Genomic DNA, 24,216 nt, shown 5'->3' on the forward strand with positions numbered 1-24,216 from the left:
TAAACAAGTAAATTTCTTTAATCCTCAGTTCTATAGGTACTGAACAGGCTTTTGGTTGAGCTCCTATCAAAGCCTTAGTGACGCTCTTCAATTTTAATCTTGTTTTATTTTAAAAGATCTTCTTAGTGATATAAAAAAAAATTTCCAATTTTTTTTCAAAGTTGTATAAGTCGATATAAGCAATTAAAATTCAGTATATATAAAATATAAATATTTTATATTTGGAATTAGAATGAAATGAGATTTCAAATCAATAAAAAACTTATCTTCCATATTAGTAATATCTGTAACTTGGCGCTCACTTTAATAATATAATACTTGTTTGTTGGTTTTGGCTACTTAAACATTTTAAAATACAACAAAAAGACTACATAAAAAATCACTTTTTATATTTCAAAAGAAAATTCCCTTGCCTTACATATTCTGTTTTAAAGTTTAAGCCCTGTGGGCATTATGTTTTTGAGAGTGAACTTTGTTTTAAATACTAGTCAATATATTAATTCTCATTCAGTAGCATGCTTCGGTGTCACATTATAGTGCAAGCTCTACGTTCTAACGCTGGTTCAATATTATCTTTTTGTAAAATATTAATTAAAAAAAGTTTTTCCACAAAATAAGTTTTTCAAAGAAAAGTAAAGAACTCCATTAAACAAAAAATGAGCAAAAATAAACTGAAATAATCTACCAAGCATGAAACTACTACAAATCAGCATCCATAGATAAATGAAACCCAAAACGAATAGAGATTACAATAAATAACCGAGTCAAACTCAAAAGGAGCAGAAATTTACATAAGTTGGGCTCAAAACCCCTATGCCTTCCCAAGCCAGATAATAATTTGCCCTTTACTGAAAACATACAAATGAATGTGCATTGTCAGTTTAATATACATATACTGATATTTAGTAATCAAAATGTTAATATTATTTGATTTGTTAAAGTTATAAAAGTAAAAACATTTGTATTTTTTCAGTAAAGCGCAAATTATGTTTTGGACTAGGGAAGACATAGGGGTTTTGAGCCCAACTTATGTTAATTTCTGCTCGTTTTGAGTTTGACTTGGTTATTTATTATAATTTTTGTTCGTTTTGGGTTTCATTTATTTATAAATGCTGATTTGTGGTAGTTTCACGCTTGGTAGATTATTTGATTTTATTTTTGCTCATTTCTTGTTTAATGGAGTTCTTTACTTTTCCTTGAAAAACTTATTTTGTGGAAAAAGTTTGTTTAATTAATTTCTGTTCGTTTTATATTGACATAGTCTTTCCAGAGAAAAAGAAAATAATACTTTGAATCTTTTCGTTTTTTTTAAGAATTTATAGTATGGCCTGCTATTTGTATGCTGGAGAAAAATTTTCAGCTATTTTTAACAACATACACCCGCTTAAAAATATGGACACAAATAGTAGTGTTTAATTTAGTTTCATACCTCCTCTAGTTGACCTGAAATAGAAAACTTGATACCATTCGCAAAAAAAATCTGTTTACTTTCTTTGATAGCTTGGATACACTTGCGCTATTTTGATTTGGTTAAATTTTAAGAGCAGAGGCAGCCCCGAAAGTTTGAACATAATACCCTCAGTCGTTCTTGGGATACTGCTGAGATTGCTTATTGGGAATTAGCATTAACACAGTACATTTTGATTTAATTTTATGGTAACATTGAGTTTTTAAACATAAAGTCAAATGGGAGTGTGGGCGTGGGAGGGGGTTTAGTTTCCCTTCAATAACTTTCGACTATTAAAAATGGCATCATCCCATTCTATTTTCAATCGAATGAGCCCTTTTCGAAGTTCCTACGACAACACCTTCGATACAAAGGGCCCTGGTCTAAACAACAACAACAACAAAAAAATAATACGTTATACCCACATCGATCTTTACTATAAAAATTTCAAACCTTCCAATCAGTTTTGATTATTAAGAAGGGCACTAGGCCTTTTGATTTCCAGTCGAATGAGCCCTTTTTGACTTTATGCGACAAGACTTCTTATAAACACCTTATATGCCCCCAGGGCATAAATTTCAACCCTTACCCTAAGGGCTGCGAGGGTGGTTGTCATCCTCTAAGACCTAATTTTCAGAACTTTCAACTACGTTAAACAAAATGGCTATATCAATGGTGGGCAAATGGGGAAAATGGTGGGCGTTAGAGGGGCGTTAGTCTTTCTCCAATCACTTTCAACTGCTACAAAATGCACTAGCCCTTTCAATTTCCAATTAAATGAGCCCTTTTGAAGTTTCTGCGATAACCCTTTCAATAAAAACCTTATATGCCCCCAGGAGATAACTTACACCCCTTGCCCTGAGGGCCGTGGGGGGGGGGGGTGTCATCGTCAAAGACATAAGTTCCAGAACTTTCTGCTACGTTGAACAAAATCGCTATCTGAAAATTTTGACTGGATGTGTTTGGGGGAAAGGTGGACGTGAGAGAGGGGTTAGTTACCCTCCAATCCTTCTCAACTATTAAAAAGAGTACTAGGCCTCTCAATTTCCAATTTAATGAGCCCCTTTTAAAGTTTTTACCACAATTCTATCATTAAAAACCTTATATGCCCCCAGGGCATAACTTACAACCTTTTCCCTGGGGACTCTGAGAGGTTTATCATCCTTAAATAAATAATTTATAGAACTTTCAACTAAGATGAACAAAATGGCTATCTCTAAACTTTGATTGAATGTGTTTGGGGAAATGGTGGGCGTGAAAGGGGGGTTAATTACTCTCTCCTCACTTTCAACAATTAAAATGGTCAATTTCAATTTCTAATCTAATGAGCCCCTTTTGAAATTTCCGCAAACACTGTCTATATAAGCCTTATGTGCCCCCAGTTCATAACTCACAACTTTTGTAATGAAGGCTCTAATCGACATGTCCTCATTAAAGACTTAATATCCAAAGCTTTCGACTATGTAGAAATCAGTGGATATCTCAAAAGTTATATCGGATGTGTTTGGGGAAATGGTGGGCGTGAGAGGCAGTTTAGTTGCCCTTCAAGCCCTTTTGACTATTAAAATGCACTAATCCTTTCAATTTTCAATTGAATGAGCCCTTTTTGATGTTTTTACAACATCGCTTTCTATAAAAACCTTACATGCCCCCAGGGCATAACTTACAACCCTTGCACTGAGGGTTGTGGGGAAGACCTAATTTCTAAAACTTTTAACTACGTTGAACAAAATGGCTATCTAAAAAATTTGATTAGATGTCTTTGGGGAAAATTTGGGCGTGAGAGGGGGGTTAGTTGTCTGCAAATCACTTTCGACTATGAAAAAGGGTACTAGCCCTTTGAATTCCAAATCGATTGAGCCCTTTTTGAAGTTTCTACGACAAAGATTTCGATATAACCTTATATGCCCCCAGGGCATAACTTATAACCCTTGCCCAGAAGACTGTGGGGGGAGTGTCCTGCTCAAAGGTATAATTTCCTGAACTTTAAACAGCGTGGAACAAAATGGGTATCTAAAAATTTTAATTGGATATGTTTGGGGAAATGTTGGGCGTGGAAGGGGTGTTAGTTGCCTTCCAATCACTTTGGAATATTAAAAAGGGCACTAGCCATTTCAATTTCCAATCGAATGAGCCCTTTTTGAAATTCCTACGACGACGTGTTCTATAAAAACCTTATTTGCTCCCAGGGCATAGCTTATAACCCCTGTCCTGAGGGCTGTAGGGGAATGTCCTACTCAAAAACATAATTTCTATCTGGAAATCCACAACACTGAACAAAATGGCTATCTAAAAATTTTGATTGGATCTATTTGGGGAAAAGATGAGTGAGAGAGGGGGCTAGTTGCCCACAAATCACTTTCGACTATTAAAAAGAGCATTAGACCTTTGAATTTCCAATCGAATGAGCCCTTTTTCAGGTATCTACGACAAAGATTTCAAAAAAACTTAAATGCCCCCAGGGCATATAAGGGCATATAAGTTATACGCCCCAGGGCGTATAACTTATAACCCTTTCCCCGAAGACTTATAACCCTTGCCCTGCTCAAATGTATAATTTCCTGATCTTTAACTGCGTGGAACAAAATGGCTATCTAAAAATTTTGATTGGATGTGTTTGGGAAAATGGTGGGCGTGTAAGCGGTGTTAGTTGCCTTCCAATTACTTTTGACTTTTAAAAAGTGCACTGGCCATTTCAATTTCTAATGGAATGAGCCCTTTTTGAAGTTTTTACGACAACGCATTCTATAAAAACGTTATATGCCCCGGGGCAGAACTTACAACCCTTGTCCTGAGGACTGTGAGGGGGTTGTCATCCTCAAAGACTTAATTTACAGAACTAAAATTACGCTTAATAAAATGGCTGTCTCAAAATATTGATTGGATGTGTTTGGGGAAAAGGTGGGCGTGAGAGGGGGGTTATTTGCCCTCCAATCACTTTCGACTACTAAAAAGGGCACTATCCTTTTGAATTTTCAATCAAAAGAGCATTTTTGAAGTTTCTACGGTAACGCCATCTATAAAAACCTTATATGCCCCCAGGGCATAACTCAAAACCCTTGCCCCGGGTTGAGTTGTGGAGGAGTGTCCTCCTCAAAAACATATTTTTTTTATCTGGAAATCAACTACGCTGAACAAAATGGCTATCTCCAAATTTTGATTGGATGTGTTTGGGGGAAAGAAGGGCGTGGGGGAGGCTAGTTGCCCTCCAATCACTTTCAAGTATTAAAAAGGGCACTAGCCCTTGGAATTTCCAATTGTATGAGCCTTTTTTGAAGTTTCTACGACAACGCCTTCTATAAAAACCTTATTAGCCCCCAGGGCATAACTTAACACCCTTGCCCCGAGGGTTGTGGGAGAGTGTCCTCCTCAAAAACATATTATCTATCTGGAAATCAATAACGCTGAACAAAATGACTATCTCAATTTTGATTGGATGTGTTTGGGGAATGATGGGCGTGGGGGAGGGCTAGTTGCCCTCCAGTCACTTTCGAGTATTAAAAAGGGCACTAGGCCTTTGAATTTCCAATCGAATGTGCCTTTTTTGAAGTTTCTAAAATAACGCCTTCTATAAAAACCTTATATACCCCCAGGGCATAACTTATAACCTTTGCCCCAAGGGTTGTGGGGGAGTGTCCTCCTCAAAAACATATTTTCTATCTAGAAATCAACTACGCTGAACAAAATGATTATCTCAAACTTTTGATTGGATGCGTTTGGGGGAATGATGGGCTTTTGTGGACGGGGGGGGGGGCTAGTTGCCCTCCAATCACTTTCGAGTATCAAAACGGCACTAGCCCTTTGAATTTCTAATCGAATGAGCCTTTTTTGAAGTTTCTAGGACAACGCCTTCTATAAAAACCTTATATGCCCCCAGGGCATAACTTAAAACCCTTGCCCCGAGGGTTGTGGGGGAGTATCCTTCTCAAAAACATATTTTCTATCTGGAAATCAACTATGCTGAACAAAATGGCTATATCAAAATTTGGATTGGATGTGTTTGGGGGAATGATGGGTGTGGGGGGTGGGGGGCTAGTTGCCCTCAAATCACTTTCAAACGATTAAAAAGGGCACTAGCCCTTTAAATTTCCAATTGAATGAGTCTTTTTTGTAGTTTCTACGATAACGCCTTCTATAAAAACCTTATATACTCCAGGGCATGACTTAAAATCCTTGCCCCGAGGGTTTTGGCGGATTGTCCTCCTCAAAAACATATTTTCCATCTGGAAATCAACTACGCTGAACAAAATGGCTATCTCGAAATTTTGATTGGATGTGGTTGGGGGGGGGGGGATGATGGGCGTGGGGGGGATGCTAGTTGCCCTCCAATCACTTTCAACTATTAAAAAGGGCACTAGCCACTCCATTTTCCGATCGAATGAGCCCTTTTCGAAGTTTCTACGATAATTCCTTCGATACGAAGTGCCCGGGTATGGAGGGAAAAAAAAAATAATATATTGTGGCAACGTCGTTCTTTACTTAGGCAGCGCTATTGCGCTGCCTATGATTTTAGTTCAGTCTCTACGTCACTACACCAACTTAGTCTACATCTCTATTGTGAATCAATGGCACCAATCACGAGGGAACATGGAGGCTACAGCCACTTTAGATTTTGAAACTTTCCTTGTTATATCAGGTAAAAAACTCAAGAGGGTGAAAATAATTGTTTTTATATGTTCATTTAAAAATATAATAACCTACCCTCTTCCCCCTTCATTTTCGTGAATTGGCACCACTGGTTTGTATGTGACAAAGTCTTTAGACAGCAAAGAGCACAAGCAATTAACACATAAGCTTTCAGGGAAGTCTACCAGTATGCAGGAAACTAACTAGTAAACTTTAAGGAGAGTCGCCACCGACCATGTTAACTGTATTTATCATTGTTTCAAACAAAATTAATTGCTTCAGCATTCGTTTTACTATCCTTCTTCCTTTGAAGGATCTCAAAACTACAAAACTCAGTGCTTGTTGAGCTTAATTTCAGTAATTACTTTTTGTAAGTAGCAACGCTGAATTATTAAAATTTCTCAGAAGCTTTGAATGAGCTAGCCCAAAAATTTTTTTTTTCTTTAAACATCAAAAGTTCTTCATTAAAAGTTTTAGAAAAAAGATTGGCTAGAGTTTACTGAGTATTAAAACCTGTCTTTTATCTGTTTTGCCTAAATAACTTACGGTTTGATCAATTTTTGGCCCGACTTTTATCTTCCTGAGAAAGTGAAAAAAAAAACAGTCAATTCAAGAACTATGACGAATCTATTAGTTTGTTAGATCACAAAGCGTACAAGGAGGTTACGAAGAAGCGCATGTAACACAACAAACGGACAACGATGCATTTTGACACAGCCAATACATGTGCCATGCTATTTATATACATTTATCACCTTTCTTTCTGACGTCGCTGGTGAAGTTTATTAGGCGATATTTCGCGTCCTCTATATGAGGAGAGTCCATTATTCTTGATGGTTTGTGTTTGGTCACATGATACACGTCCACGTGGGCTCCTATTGGCTGGGCAGCTTGGCAAAGAAGAGATACACTATTAGATTCGTCATTCTTAATTGTGATGGTAAGATCACGTTTTGCCTTACCCGTTTTATCCATAGGAGCAAAGTCAGTTTGAGAAACAAAATTGAATGAAATAATAGATCCTGAAATAAACAAATAAAAAATATGATATAAAGGTGAAGATTAGAATAAACTGGGACCAAAAGTTTATCTTAACCTGAAACATTGAAACGCACTTTAGTATTGTTTCAACTCAAGAACTAATAACCATAGTTTAAGCTCCAGAAATCCGGTTATTAATTCCTAGAGAACCGATAATTTCAAGCTATGGTTCAATTTTCTTAAAGTAGACTATAGACCTAGAGTCTACCCTGACACCTTAACTTCAGATTTATCCGTTATTTAATAATTTAGCATCCATTTTGAAGCCCAGAAGAGCCCTTCCTTTACTTTGGGCTCATTTTGCAGAAGCCCTACCAGATAAAGCGAATTCAAACTGTATAAAACATCCAAAAATTTCTTTAATTTTGTACAGTAAAAATCATCCTAAAGTATTTTTTATGTTTATCCTGCAATAGAATTACATATTATTTTGCACTTCCTATAAAGAACCCATTTTGTGCTATTCTACAAATACAGCGAAACCGTAAAAGTAAGTTTATTTAAGTTGTGATTCTAGGTATATTTTGCATTGGCTGAGATGCACTAACTTTCTCTGTTTTAAGTTTCAATTCTCCTCTTTACTTGAACAAGAAAAACTTTTTTTTTTTATTCATACAGATCTAAATCTCTTGTCCATACTGTCTGTAAGACGATGATATATGTTTCCGCTGCTTTGATTCCGTCCAGAACCAAAAATGTTCAGATTTTAAAATTGGCATTAGTCTCTTGCAATTAATCTACGATTTCGATCATATACTGAATTTTAAGCTGTATCCCCCCCCCTCACACAAAAAAAACGAAACAAATACACATTGATACAACACACATTGTACATATTGACATTGATTGCAATTTCTAGCTGCCTTTAACTGTCTGGGCTCTTTCAGCGCACGCGTAATTATCCAGACGTCTCTTAGCTTATTACTAATCTATTATTTTAAAGATATTATGCTCCAGAGAAATCTATATGCGAATTTATTTCTTATCGAATGATCTAGAAATTGAATCATGGTATTATTATCTAGAAGTCAGTACATTTGCAGCAATATCCGTTTTGATTCTTTTAATTTCTATTTATGAATTTTTCATTAATTTATTCTCATAATATAATTTTTAACATAGAAAAAAACTACCCAGGCCACTTACCTATGCATGGGTTGTGATTTATAGCTGAAAAGTGTCTCTCACACTTCTTCTTAACTTCATCGGCGGGACAGATGCATCCAAAGACAGGTGAGAGGCGGATTTTGGTCCAAGCAGCATAGCATGCATCCCTGTAATACAGAATGCTAAAATAGTAGCTCTTCATAGGAGTGAAAAGTGGAAGAGTCAGCATTTTACTTAAATACATCGTACCACTAAATAGACAAATAGAGATTACAAACCTGTGCTTAGTGTTAAAAGGTGGGCTTTAATTCTATTGGCTTATTGTTGTGACGGATTTTCGTGAGCCAATCCCATCATTCCTTATTTATGGAGAGACGAATAAGCCATTTTTTTTAGAACCTAACTGTTTTTTAAACCAAATAAGCTGATTGGTTCATTTGTATGCAATTTTAAACTTGTAAAATGGAAAAAAAGACTTTTGCGCCGCATTCTATGCAAGTAAGCTCTCTGTTCCTCTGTGGTACCACCCAATATATTACACCCGATATAAAACTACATCCAGTAACATAATATGTTCAAAACACTTTCCCAAACTTTAGTCGGGAAGGGGAAAGGTATCCTTAGAAGCCAGCTGACAACTTTGTCAAAGATATATGTAAGTGGATATTCTATATTTAGCGAGTGGTTGACAATAAGTAATTTCTAAAATAATAGGATGCATTTTGGATATATTTCTACAAGCAAGCCAATTGTACATCAATCAATAAGTTTAGTATGCTGCTGAGTCATAATATACATGTTGGGGTAGCTTTTTTAATTTTCTGAGTCCTAGTGAATAATCTTATATTTGGAAGGTACCCATTAACTAAAATAAATGGAGCTTAAAAGAGCTCTGTTCAAATATTCTATGACAATTGGTTCGATTTGAGGAACACACCTGATCCCAGTTTTAGGAAGACATTGGAAGTGTAAGCTATAGAGTCCTTCGATCATGCAGAAGTGCAACCGCTTTTAATGCTCAATCCAAACTATGCAATAGCGTCCTTAAAGCTTAGTTATTCGGGTTTTGTATATAGAATAAGTATAAATTGTTCATCAAACAGTTCGTAATAACCAACTATAAATAAGGAGCGGCAAGGACCAGTTGTCGGGGGGGGGGGGCGAATGCCCCCTACCCACCATGCCCATCATTTCCCTAAACACTTACAATCAAAATTTTGAGATAGCCATTTTGTTCATCGTATCAGAAAGGAATGAAAATTATGTTTTTAAGGGTAAAAAATCCCCCCAGCTCTCAGGACAAGGGTTGCAAGTTATGCCCTGGGGTTATACAAGGTTTTTATAGAAAGCGTGGTATATAAACTTCGGAGGGGGCTCATTGGATTGATAATTAGACGCTCTAGCGGTCTATTTAACAGTCAAAGTGATCGGAGGCTAGTGAAGGAATGGTTGTTTAACTTTAGAAGAGGTTCAGTCTTTCTCCCTGAAAAAGACTATGTCAATATAATTTGTACTTTACTGAAAAAAATTCTCTTAAATGTATTCATTTTTATAACTTCAAGAAATCAAAAATTAATTAAGATTTTAAGAGATAAATATCAGCATATGTATATTAAACTGACAATGCCCATTTTTTTCAGTTAATTCATTTAAATTTTTTCAGTAAAGTACAAAATATATTCTGGCTTTTAGAAAGCATGGGGTTTAGTACCCAACTCATATTAATTTCTGCTCGTTTTGAGTTTGACTGTGTTATTTCTTTTAATTTCTGTTCGTTTTGGTTTCATTTATTTATTGATACTGATTTGTGGTAGTTGTATGCTAGGTAGATTATTTGATTCTATTTTTGTTAATTTTTGGTTTAATGAGGTTCTTTACTTTTTTTGAAAAACTTGTTTTGTGGAAAAAGTTTTTTAATTAATCACAATCATAACAGCTATATTTTAAATAAGTGAGGACAAAGAAGCCAAGTTCAGCAAATACCAAAGTTCATTTAAAAATCTAATTAAAAAGTGAAAGCTTAGTCAAGAAATAAAAACCTCTTCTAAAATGCAAATTAGTTGAAATTAAGAAATACTGTGAAACTTCCTTAGAGCATCAACATGTTCAAGCCATAAATTTAAAAAAAATGATGGGCAAAGCAAAACAAAACAGAATGAGAGGGGGGACCGAATAAGAGGGAGACAGAGAGAAAGAGTAATAAAGAGGGATAGAGAGAAAGGCACAGAGAGTAGAAAAGGACAGAGAAGGTTATGAAGAGAGAGTTATATAAAGAGATATATATACAGCAGGTATAGAGAAAGCGATTGAGGGATAGAGAGAGGGTAGCTGAGAAAAAGAGAGGAAGACAGAGAGAGAGGGAGATAGAGAAGGGGAGGAGTGGAGAGAGAAAGAGGGTAAGATAGATAGAGAGAGAGGGAGAGAGAGAGAGAGAGAGAGAGAGAGAGAGAGAGAGAGAGAGATGGGGATAGATAGAGAGGAATAGAAATAGAGAGGGAGATAGAGAGATAGAGAGAAAGAGAAGAGGGAGGGTTGAGAGAGAAAAGAGAGAGAGGGTGAGAATGAGCGAGACTAAGGGAGAGATATTGCAGTCATTGCATATAAAAATGTATATTTCTTGTAAAAAACACACCCAACAAAGATTCTTTCGTTAAGATATACCTTTGAAAGACCAAATCATAGGCAGCGCGATAGCGCTGCCTAAGTAAAGAGCGATGTAAGCACAATGTGTCATTTATCTTTTTTTTGGGGGGGGGGGGGTTAGACCAGGGCACTTCGTATCGAAGGAGTTGTTGTAGAAATTCCGGAAAAGGGCTCATTCGATTGGAAATTGAAAGGGCTAGTGCCCTTTTTAATATTCAAAAGAGATTGGAGGGCAACTCACCCCTTTCCACACCCACCATTTTCCCAAACAAATCGAATCAAAATTTTGAGATAGCCATTTTGTTAAACGTAAATGAAAGGTCCGGAAATAATTGCTTTGAGGATGACAACCCTTCCAGAGCCCTCAGAGCAAGGGTTGTAAGTTATGCCCTGGGGGCATATAAGGTATATACAGAAAGAGTGATCATATAAACTTTGGAGTTGGCTCATTGGATTGGTAATAAGAAGTTCTAGTGCCTTTTTTAAGATTCAAATTGATCGGAGGGTAGATACCCCCCTACACCTCGTTTTTTCCCGAAATGCATATAATAGAAATTTTTAGATGGTCATGTGTTGTCGCAGAAACTTCGAAAAGAACTCATTCGATTGAAAATTGAAAGAGATAGTGCCCTTTTTAATAGTTGAAAGTTACTGGAGGGCAACTAACCCCTCCTCCCCCGACCACCAGTTCCCCAAACACATCCAATCGAAATATTGAGACAGCCATTTTGTTCAACGTAATTGAAAGGTCCAGAAATTATGTTTTTGAAGATGACAAACACCCCCACATTGCTCAGGGCAAGGGTTGTAAGTGATGCCGTGGGGGAATGTAAAGTATATATATATATATATATATATATATATATATATATATATATATATATATAGAAAGGGTGATCGCATAAACTTTGGAGGAGGCCAATTCGATCAGTAATCACAAGTTCTTGTGCCCTTAATAAGATTCAGAGTGATCGAAGGGTGGATACCTCACCCCAAACCTCTTTTTTCCCGAAATGCATCTAATAAAATTTTGAGATGACCTTTTGTTGTCGTAGAAACTTCGAACAGGCTCATTCGATTAGAAATTGAAAGGGCTAGTGCCCTTCTCAATAGTCAAAAGGGATTGGAGGGCAACTAACCCGCACCCACGCCCAACATTTCCCCAAAAACATCCAGTCAAATTTTGAGATAGCCATTTTCTTAAACGTAATTGAAAAGTCCAGAAGCTCTGTATTTGAGGATGATAACCCCCACCCCCCACCCCACATAGCCCTCAGGGTAATGGTCGTAAGTTTCACCCTTGTAGCATATAAGGTTTATATTGAAAGGATGATCGTATAAACTTTGGAGGGGACTCATTGGATTGATAATCAGATTGGTTGTAGTGTTCTTTTTAAGATTGAGAGTGATCTAAGGATGAATGCCCCCCCCCAAACCTCGTATTTTCCCGACATCTGATAGAAATTTTGACATGGCCATTTGTTGCAAAAATTTGCAAAAAACGCTCATTCGATCGGAAATTGTAAGGGCTAGTGCCCTTTTTATTGGTCAAAAGTGATTAGAGGGCAACAAGCCCAACCCCCCCCCCCCCATGCCCTTCAATTCCCAGAACACAACAAATCAAAACTTAAAGATAGCGTAGTTGAAAGGTCTGAAATTATGTCTTTGACAACCCCCATACCTTCTGAAGACCAGAACATAATTTGCACTTTATTGAAAAAAAAATGGCTGGGGATTGTCAGCACGGATATTTATTCCTTAAAGTTTTAATAATTTTTTTTTCATTTATTAAAAGTTAAAAAAGTTAAAACATTTTAAACACAATTAAGACTCAACTTTTAAGAATCAAATGTGAATATTGGGACGTCAGGCTCCCCCCTCCCCAGAGTTGATCATTCCCCAAAATATATCCGATCTAAATTTTAAGAGCGCTATTCCATTCAGCATTGTTGAAAGGTCCAGTATTGGGGATGTCAACCTCCTCACAGTCCTTAGGACAAGGGCTGTAAGTTAGGGAGTCCGTTTGTTGTTTACACATAGTATATGTTATTGAGAAAGGTATGCATGTTTGAGCTTAACTTTCCAAGGAGACGAAGGGTGTTCAGGTGAGGCTTTCATAGAATATTGAGGGGAGTGTTGAACTAAATCAAAACACGTTATGTGTATACGGATTGTGAAAAGGGCACAACAAAGGAATAACTGAGTATATCAATTTGGAAAATTCAGAAAATGATCAGGGAGATGTTCAAAAAGGCAAATTTTACACGCTATCAATACTGCTACAACTACCAAACAACTACTACTACCACTCTACTCCATTTAAAGTACGAGTATAAATGGGAAATTTGAACTAAATCAAAAGACCATATGTGCATGTACATTGTCAAAATAGCGTTACAGGTTATCAAAAGGACATATCAGCAATATCATATTAATGGCTAATTGTATTAAGTTGAAATTTCCGGGACTTGATGAGAGGGATGTTCAACTGACCAAAAGGCAATAGGTTAATAGTACTGCCGCTAGTAGCACTATCGCTGTTCAATACTATTACTAGTAGTAGCAATACTACTATTGTTACTACTATTACAACTATGCCTAAGGGCATGAAAGGGAAATTTTTCAAGAAGTTTTGAAGGGGGGAGATGAACTGAATCAGAACAGGCCCTCTGTATGCAGGTTGTCAAAAGGGTGTAACACCAATATCTTAGGAACAGTTTGGTGTCTGAAGTTGAAACTAACAGGGCTTGTTGTGAGGGATGTCGAACTAACCCAAAGAGAATATTTGCATCCCAATGCTTCTGCTTTTACTCATACTATTATTACTGTTACTATTGTTACTACCTCTATTACTACTACTGCTACTAAAGCTTAGGCTACTAAAATTAATTCTACAGCTACTACTACTACTACTACTGCTATTAAAACTAAGGATATTAAGGCGACAAATTTGGGATACATAGAAAATGTATGGAACTAAATTGAAACACACTATGCCCACACAGGATGTCAAGCAGACGCATCATAAATGCTTCAGAAATGGTTGATGGTTTGTATTAAGCTGAAACTTTCAGCATGTGTTAAAGGGGATGTAGAAGAAACCAAAGGTGCTATGCCCATGCTGCTACTAATGCTGCTACAACTATTGCTACAACGCAAGCTAAAGGTATTAAGGTGAAGCTCTTAAGGAATTTTTAAGCGGATGTTGAACTAAATAAAACAACTATGAGCATGTAGACTTTCAAAGAGGTGACAAAGCAATATCTGAAGAAAAACTTATATTATTAATTTAGACCTTTAACAGTAAGTTGTGGGGGATTCTTAACTAGCCAGAATATATGTATACTTTATTATATAAAGTATATTTTTTTTATATACTATATGTATACTTTTAATACTACCACTACAATTAATATAACTAATTACGCTAAAGGTAATAAGATGAAACTCTTAGGGAACGTTTAGGAGTTTCAGTTAACGGAAAAAGCTGTAGGCATGCAAGTTTTCAAAGGGACATATATTCAATATCATAGGTAGCACCACTCAATGGCTAGAAATAATTATTGAACCTTTTAAAGGAGCTAATTCAATTCAAAATTGAAAGTTCTCGTGCCCTTTTTAAGAGTAACAAGAAATTGGAGGCCAAGCAGCCCTTCTCTCAAGTCAAACTCAAAACGAGCAGCCCAAGTCAAAATCAAAACGATAAAAACAAAGATGAGTAGGGCTGATAACCCCCATGCCTTCTCAAGATCAAAACACAATTTGCGCTTTACTGAAAACAAAATACGTTTGAAATGTTTTCACTTTTCTTAATTTCATAAATAGAAAAATATCAAAACTTTTAATGAATAACTATCAGTATATGTCAATTAAACTAACAATCCACGATCCTTTTTCTTTTGTTGTTGTTTTTTTTTCAGTAGAGTGCAAATTGTGTTCTGGTCTTGAGAAAGCATGGGGGTAATCAGCCCTACTCATGTCAATTTTTGCTCGTTTTGAGTTTGACTTGGCTGTTTATTTTAATTTCGGTTCGTTTTGAGTTTCATTTATTTATTGACAGTTATTTGTGGTAGTTTTACGCTAAGAAGATTATTTGACTTAAGTTTTGCTCATTCTTGACTTAATGGAGCTCTTTACTTTTCTTTGAAGAACTTGTTTTAAGGAAAAAGTTTTTTTAAATTAATCAAAGGTTATAAACAGTTATAAAAAAGTTGTCATATGTTATCAAACCGAAGGAAAAACAAAGGATTTTCTGGAAGAATTACTTGAAAATCGTACGAACACTTTTACACACTGAAAAATAAATTCAATTGAGTTTTATTTTGGTCTATTTAAAAAACAACTATTTGTACAAGAAAGATTCTTCAAGCTTAAGCCATTCAGAGGCAATCCTTTTGTATTTTCTAAGTAAAGAGGCATTGGCCTCATATGCATTATCTTCTATTTCCTGGCTACTTTGAATGGAAAGTGTGACTGTAGAAAGCTCACAGCAGTCTGGCTTAGGAAATTAAAAGTTCTAGTACCTTTTAAAGAGTTGAGTGTGATTGTTTAATAACCAGTCCTCCAATCCCTGGTGTTTTTATTACTGGCCAAAAATGACCCCTATTATGTTGGATCAAAATATAGAAATAACTGTTCAAAAGCCTAAAAACTACGATTTCAACGATTACCATAAACCCCTACCTCGGAGGGTAACGTTATAAATTATGTGAATTACAAACTGTTTACATATAGGTTTCCTAGTGGGAAGTAGGGTATGTTTGATATTGAGTGTTCGATTTGCTCGAAAGTTCCATGGATCGTTCCCTGGGCTAAGAGGGATACATATTGCTTGGGAATAGGAGGGTCTTTGAACAATTTTGAGAAGGAGAAAAAAGGATATAACACGTTTTGTAAAACACCCACTGTTTGTTGAGAACCAAAACAGGATAGGAGAAAACAGATTGGACGAGTCGATAGAACTTGTTAAGGCTAAGGGGATTTGTTGCATATTTGATATTTAGAAAAAATGTAACGTACTACTATTTTAATTACCATGACATAAGATTCTTATACGAATTACTGGCACTCCCACAAATAAAGATTTTGAGCGAAAAAAAAAACCCTTCAGTGAAAATAAATTGAATGAAACTAAAATGAATGAAAGTGAAGATCGTCTTCAACGCATAAACAAACAGAGATCATTCTTTGTAGCGGGGGAGCTGCCGTCCCCCTCAATCCACTTAGTATTTAACGGGGTTGAGGGGTTGTGCTTTTCTAAAACCATTTTAGAGTGTAATAAACATAACAATTTTGCAACTGCGGGTATTTCATTGAGCTATGGCTTTTCAAATCATTGCCTTTCAGGGTTAACAGCAAATGCAACAAAATTTGCTCTTTCCCTGATTAATCCCAAGACCCTTCTATTATAAATATAAATATTTTTCACATAATAATTCCCGCTTAGCATGCTTTTGAAACACCACCTCCACCTACCAGGCCAAAAACTCCCACTAAGCTAATTTTCCAACATCCAGTCGTGGGATAACTACTTTCCTTGTATTAAATAAGGCTACACCTAATTCCTGTTGATAGTCTCTTAAACCAAGCGTGCAGCATTTCAGTGGTATAAGATATCAATCTGTTAAGTTTTGTAGCTAGGCAACTGAAATCTGGCAGCAAATTACCTGTTTAAAATTGTACGGTGTTTCTTAGCAACGTAAAAACATTTAACTTTATACAAAAAGAGATAAATAGAAACATATAAATGATAGGGTACTCCTTTATATTTTCAGCCATTCAGGCCCTTGTGCAGAATTGCAGGGGGGTGAACCCTTGTCCCTTCTCCCGGAAAGCCTGGAATTTATTTGACTCCTTCAATAATATAAGAAACAAACGATAAAATGTCCTTCAAAAAGATAAGATAAAATATGTTATATTTTTTATATAAGTCGTCAGAATTTTAAATTAGTTTTTTAGTTTTTTTTTCTCCCGCAAAAATATCACACAACCTCCTAATATAAGTCATTAAGCCTATCTGCCACCAAATTTAAAGAGATTAGCCCATTTTAAGACCTATACTGACTTCCCATTACAAGAAGTATGGAAGAAAAAAGAAGACTGAAAAACAAATAACAAACAAACAGATAAAGCCAGAAACTAGAGAAATTAAACCATGAACGGCCGCAAAGAAAGAGACTGACCTTCTTTTCTAAATAATATAAAAAAAAACTTTTATAAGAAAATTTGGTACTACATAATGAAAAGTTTCGATACTCTTTGTAGATTAATGGAGTAGATGTAATTGCAAGAAGCTTATAAATTGAACTCTAATATAGCAAGGATTCCCTTCATTTTACTCAGACACCAGGCCAATGAAATATAATTGTCAAAAACAAAGGCTCTAGAAACATTAAAAAAAAACTTCCTTGATTTCTGTTGTTTTATACATCCTTTCACTCTTACTGGAAATTTTGACTATCTTTAAAACAGGCTAAATGATATTGCTAGAATATTTCCACTTAATTAAGATTCTCTCACGCTTCCTGATGCTCATAGTTCTGTAAAAGTTTGATAGTCATAGAACTGATATTAAAAAATAGGATTTTTTTTGTTTACAAGGCCCCAGGGAAACTAAGAAAAGTTGAATTTATTTAATATTTGCATGCTACCACTACTACTTCTGCTACTACTACTATTACTACCACACTACTCCATTTACAATAACAGGGGGAGATTTGAACAATATCAAAAGACGCTATGTGCAATACAATGTCAAAAGAGCACATCTCAAGAATTCACTTGGGCATAGAGTTAGGACTTTCAGAGAATGCTAAAACAAGAAGACCATCTGACCAAAAGGCAATATATGCGTACTAGTCATAATACTACTATCGCTGCTACATTTACTACTACTGCTACTTCAACTACTACTTCTACTGCAACTGCTTGTAGGGCTAAGAGCATTGAGATGAAAATTTCAAGAAGTAAATGAACAAACAGGCAATTGAAAGGACATGTCATCAATGTCATAACAATGACTAATTGCAGTAAGCTGAAACTTCCAGTACTTGATGAGAGGGAAGTTCAACTGACCAAAGGCATTGCGTTAATACTACTGCTGCTATAAGGACTACAGCTATTTCAATTATTGCTACTACTAGTAATACCAATGCTACTACTAGCAACACTAATATTACTATTGTGACTGCTATTACAACTATGCCTAAGGGTATGAAGGTGAAACTTTCAAGGAATTTTAATGGGGAGGATTTGAACTTAATCAAAACAAACCGCCTGTATGCAGGTTGTCAAAAGGGCTCAACTGCAATATCTTACTAACAGTTTGGCGGGTGAATTTGAAACTAACAGGGCTTGTTGTGGGGGATGTTGAACTAACCAAAGAAAATATTTGCATCCTATTTCTACCGCTTCTAGTCATACCACTACTGCTACTATTATTATTATTACTTCTACTACTACTACCACCACTTGAGCAAAGGATACCACAGTTAATTCTACTGCTGCTACTACTTCTGCTGCTATTAAAACGAAGGGTATTAAGGCAAAAAAATTGGAATATATTGAAACTCTGGGGAACTAAATCGAAACACAATATACCCACACATGTTGTCAAGATGACGTATAAAAATACTTCAGGAACGGCTGATGGTATTAAGTTGAAACTTTCAGCATGTGTTGAAGGGGATGTTGAAGAAACTAAAGGTGCTATGCGCAAGCTGCTACTATTGTTACTACGCAAGCTAAGATTATTAAGGTGAAGCTATTAAGGAATATTTAGTCAGATGTTGAACTAAATCAAAACAAACCATGGGCATGTAAATTTTCAAAGAGATAACAAAGCAATATCGCAAGGACAGGTTACATCGTTAAGTTAGACCTTTAAGGATAAGTTACAATGTATTTAGCACAATGTATTTTCTTGTATGATTAATTGATTATGAATAAATCTTATCTTATCTTATCATCCGTGAGCTCATTCCTACTCTAAGTGGCCGAGAAGTTCCATTCTCAACTCAAATTGCCCAGCGAACTCTCAGATGGTTTGGCCATCTCCTTCGGACGCCACCCACAGTCCCTGCCATAATTATAGATGACTTTGACCCCACATCCCATTGTTGATCGCGCCCGAGGGGTAGACGTCGGACAAGATTGAAAGAATACTTACAGAAGTTTCTCAATATGGCCGACATTGCTGCTGACATGGCCTACCTCATAGCAGCGGATCGGCCCACCTGGAGGAGCAAAGTTGCTACGCTCTCTTCGCCACATATCATGTGACAGGAGCGTCAATTCTAAGTTCCCTATAGAGCTCCGGGCAAAGAGCAGAAGGTTAAGGAGGGGGCAGTCCTTGTTATTCGCGAGATAATTATGTTCGTTTTAAGTTTTAATGCCGCTATATACTTTTATTTGATAACCATTTTTATCGTCAGTTTAAAATTTATTAGAACTCATTCTGGACCAAGCGAATTTTTAAGGGTTGAATCTCCGGCAATATAACAGGGGAAGATAGAGACTAAAAACTCATCGTGCCACCTACAATCTAGAGTCTGGCGACTTCATTAAAAAGAGAAAAAATCGAATATTGAATATGGCTAGTCTACAATGCAGAACAATTGCAGCTTAACTTACTTTCTACGTGATAATTAATCAGCATTTCTTATCTTCGAGAATTACATAAGGTCAAGATCTAGTGTGCACAAAGTAATCCAGGTCAGCTTGGTAACATCCTTGCTGGTTAAGTTGACTAGTTGACATTAACCTGATAGGTTTACTGGGGACAAAATTCTAATTTCTTTACCTTTCCCTACATTTAAAAGTACTTAAGAAGACAAGAAAGCAGCATTTTTGGGTCAAACAAAATCCAAAAACAAGTAAATATTACAAAGAATCATCAAGTCAAATTTAAAGCGAAGATGAAATACCAATAAGAAGAGAAAATCTAAGGCTCCCTAAGCCTTCTGAAGGCAAACAAACTTGGGGGAACCAAGGGAAGTATACCAAGGACAACTGAAGAGAAACGTGTTGGAATTGATGTGTTCTACGATTTCACTATCTAAGAGCAGAAATCACTACCCATGAATAAAGTAAAATCCAAAAACGAGTAAAAATTACAATGAATCATCAAGTGAAATTTAAAGTGAACATAAATAACCAAAAAGAAGGGTAAAACCACAGTTTATATAATTAGGCAGTAAGTTTACCGCAGATGATTTCTGGCTCTTCATTCTCGTTTCGAACAAAAAGCTCCACCCACTTATTTATGGATTAGCGGGTTAGTGTGTATGCGTCAATGAGAAATGGTTAGAAATTGCGAAAGAAGAAAAAAAAACTTGGTGAGCCGGCCAAATCTTTTGCAACTGTCCCATCTCAGAGGTATGACTTAATTTATATACAATTTATGACTTAATCTATTATTTATATACAGTGGACTCAACTGATTGGCATATGTAGGATTTTATAGAAATAAAGGGGGCGGGGGGTTGATGAAATTGGTGAAAATAAGGAATTTTTTTTTCTTCTAATAACTGGTGGAATAGGTGTGATGGTTCCAGGGGCGGATCCAGGATTTTTAGGGGGGGCGCAAACTAGGTTTATGCGATAACTTACGTTAGAAGCAAGTTTAATTAATGTAAAGTTACGTTAATTAGGTAAATTACACTACTTTGGACTACGTGTGGGGGGCACCCATCGGCACCCCTCTGGATCTACCACTGGATGGTTTATAATTTTTTTTGTCACGTCGTGATACTTATTTTCTCAGATTGTAGTTCCTGTGAAACTTAAAAAGCGTAATTACCTGTTTTGGCGGAGAGCTGAGATAAGTCTAGTTTTGTTTTCAATCAATGTTTTCGTATGAAATGGGCAGACCTTTCCTGAACTTTGAACAATAAACACCTCTGTTTGAAAATCTTTGCACTTAGATAGCGATTGCACTTAGTGAATTTAGATAGCGATAAGGGTTCCTGATTAAGACCAATTTTTGGACTTGGGTTCTAATTATTGATTTCTGTGGTAAAAGTTGCCACAATAGCCCTATCCAAGAAAATAACAAACGTCTGTTAAGAAGTGTTTTTCGTAAAATTCTTAGGGAGTTTTCAGAAAATTGAAGGACATCACCCATTTTAGTGGAAGATCCAAAATTTTACTGGGCTTTACGCTAGAAAAGCTCCTATTATAGAATATTCTTCCAGTTTGTTTACCAGAAAATAAATAAAATGCATTTCTTACTGCTGAGTCTGTATAATCTTAGACCTTTTACGGCAAAATTTTCAAAATATTTCTAAGACTTTTTTCTAACGGTGAACTATAAGAAATAATACATTTTTAGCAATACATTTCAAATATTTAAGCCGCTAAATTTTACGTTTGATTTTCCAGGGCAACAGAATGGCTACCAGTGTATATATATATTTATATCGGCGCGTACAAACAGCTCCTCTCATTTGATCTGCCATCAGCGGTCCAATTACCCTGGAACACGTATTTTGGCAGAAACTTTCTCAAAATGCCTTTGAAACCAACTTGAGACTTCGAAACCTATTTTTAATTCCTAAAAACATCTAATAATAACGTTGCACTACTAATTACCGATTTTCATGTATGTATTGGAATAAATTAATTTAAAATTAGTTTCTTCAAAATTAGTATTCCAACGTTTAAGCCAAGTTTCGCGTTCAAGAAAGATCTGACTTGTCTACCCGTGAAAAAATCTAATGTCGCTTATGTTTATACGTTATCTGGAGCACTGGCACCTCGGTCCGGGTTTTTATAATGGGTGAGATAGGGAAAAATAATACTGCTAATTATAAATACTGTGGGTAAAACTAACACCCCCTAAGCCGTTTGTAGGTCAAACAAACTTGGTGGGACCGAGGAAAGCATACCAAGGATAATAAATCTCTGAACAAAACCGTGTTTGTAGTGATTTGTAGTAATATTTTTATTTTTTTTATCTGCTTAAAATTGTAGGCTATGTAAAAACCTCAATTAAAGTTTCAGTAGCAAGGGAAATTCTACTTAAAATATTTCTGGTCACATTAATTCGTAACGTCCTATTATTACTTTCAAATTAGAACTCTTTTTAGTTAACGAGCTCAAAGGCATTGATTTAAACAGGCATGTAGTTAGAACAAATTATAACTTAAAAAAATCTTTATGATTAAATGGTTGATCAAAATCCGTCTATATCCAAGGATGTAGCATAACGAGGGTTAGAATGGACTCAATCATACAGAACACGAACAAAATATACTGATTTTCAATCGATCTATTCGAAAATATTCCCGTGTCCATCCATCCAAAGTTCTACAGTAAAAATGGTATTAAACTTTGTTGGAAAAATTCTGTCCAAATATAAGTAGCAAGTCAAAATCTTAATTTTTAAGCATAAGAGCCGAAAAAGTTATAAATATTCCTCTGACTAAACAATAAAAAACACCAGTTAGAAACAAACAGAAATTAATTTACTTTTCAAAAACAATTTTTTTTAAGAAAAGTAAAGAGCTACGTTAAACCAAAGGCAAACAGAAATAAATTCAGATAATAATTCAAACCTAAAATAAGTAGAAATCACTATCCATGAATAAATAAATTGTTAAAACGAGCAAAAACTGCAATAAACCATCACTACAGGGAAGTGGCTCAAATTTTTAAATACCAATATTTAGGTCTAGCTTTAAACAGATATTCCGGTGATTTTAGAAAAAACAAGTCATATTTCGGTTTTCTCAAAAGTGAAGCCGATACTTTAGTAATCCCTGAAATAAACCTTGAACCACTTTCCCAATCATATAATCAAACACGTAAACAACCCCGTAGATCTCAAAGGGTGTCTGCAATAAATACAATAATTAAAATAAGAAATCAGATATCATAGTTCTCCAACTTGTTTAATTGCTGGCTCATTTTGTTTTTGAGTGAATGAATTGTTTTCTTTCAAGTTTTTGGTTGTTCGCTAGTATCCGTCGATGGCAGATTATTATTTTTGGATTTTGTGCAAATCGCTGATATTGGCGAATGACGCGCTTTTTGGTTGTTAGGTATTTGGTTTTAATTTTTGGCTTTTATTGAATTCTATTCATCTTTTAATTTTTGGTTTTTTCATCGTTTTTTTATTTCTTTTGACACTTACTTTCCGCGTTTGTTTTTGTTGGCTTTTTCTTCGGAACTTTTCTTAAATACATTATTTTGTTTCGCGCTGAAAAAGAGAGGCGGTTGTCCTGTCGAAATATTCGTTTTGTCTGTTTATTCAGTTTTATCGTTTGGCCTTAAAAACCCCATTTTTGATCGTTTCCTTTTCTTATATTAAACCACCAAGCCAAATTTAGAGCGAACATAAATCCCTACAACGAAGAGTAAAGCTGCCCCCTAAGCCTTCTGAAGGCCAGAATACCCATAGCCCATTATTGAAAACAAAAGTTTGAACTTTTCTTTAAACTTTTTTTTATATGTAGTTTAAACGTTTTCTGTTCTGTAATAATACTAAATACAAATTGCTGAGCTTTCCAGGTATGAATATTTTTTTATATCTTAGAAATCAGTCTAGTTTTGTTAGTTGTTTTTCTTAATAATGTAGGTTAATTTGGTAATTTCCTTCCTTTTTGTTGCTATCGTAACAAATAAAAGCGCACTACTCGAAATAAAAATTGTTTTCAATAAAGCACAGATGGCACCCTGGCATACTCCTGTTTGTGGAATTTTCTGTTCGTTTTGAGTTTGACTTGATTATTCACTGTAATTCTGTTCATTTTGGGTTTCATTTATTCGTGGATATTGATTTCTGCTTTGAGAAACTTCTTTATTAAAATAGGTTTTTTTTTTATTAGTATCCATCAAATGATTTCTCAGACAATATTGAGTTTTTTTCTATAAAAAATATTTTATTGCCGTTTACTCTTTTCATCTACTTGTTGCCCTCAAGAGTATCATATTATTCACTGCTACATTTGGATTTAGTGCTCTTTATTTGTTATTCTTCTTTATTGTCATTCTTCTTTCTCTTCTCATAATTAAATCTGCTTTTTTATTTTAAAATACTGGACTAAAAGTTAGAGGAAAGTCACTCCTATTTTTGTATGTCTTTTAGTCCGTCCGCAATAATTGAGAGGGGTGGTGTTGGGGTTCCACCCCTGTTTCTTTTCCTTTCAGATAAATGACCTGTTTTCGTTTTCTTATTTACATTTGCTTATAGTATAATTTCAAAAGACAGGTTAAATTCTCGTTGCTAAATTAAACGTGTCGCAATAAGTAAGCTTTGAACCAAGTTTATTTTTGTACTTCCTGGTTTGGGAGTCATTGAAAGATAAATCTAAGAGGTAGAATTGGGTTTGAATGGGGATGTAGCTGATTGG

The 24,216-nt window shown here is 35.5% G+C and overlaps 1 protein-coding gene across 1 annotated transcript in view; it reads right to left on the minus strand.

Moving 5' to 3' along the window:
* Window positions 1–24,216, minus strand: part of Gfrl (Glial cell line-derived neurotrophic family receptor-like) — a 344,955-nt gene that overhangs the window by 151,425 nt on the left and 169,314 nt on the right. The window contains exons 6-7 of the mRNA XM_089102448.1: window positions 8,261–8,388; window positions 6,829–7,095 (exon numbers count right to left, since the gene is read on the minus strand). Coding sequence (XP_088958574.1) covers window positions 6,829–7,095; window positions 8,261–8,388 — 395 coding nt within the window. The remainder of the gene's footprint in view (window positions 1–6,828; window positions 7,096–8,260; window positions 8,389–24,216) is intronic.

Source organism: Artemia sp. Qi Xiang Cuo, chromosome 16 (genome assembly GCF_049724085.1).
Source record: "Artemia sp. Qi Xiang Cuo chromosome 16, ASM4972408v1, whole genome shotgun sequence".
In the NCBI taxonomy this organism is placed as follows: Eukaryota; Metazoa; Arthropoda; class Branchiopoda; order Anostraca; family Artemiidae; genus Artemia; species Artemia sp. Qi Xiang Cuo.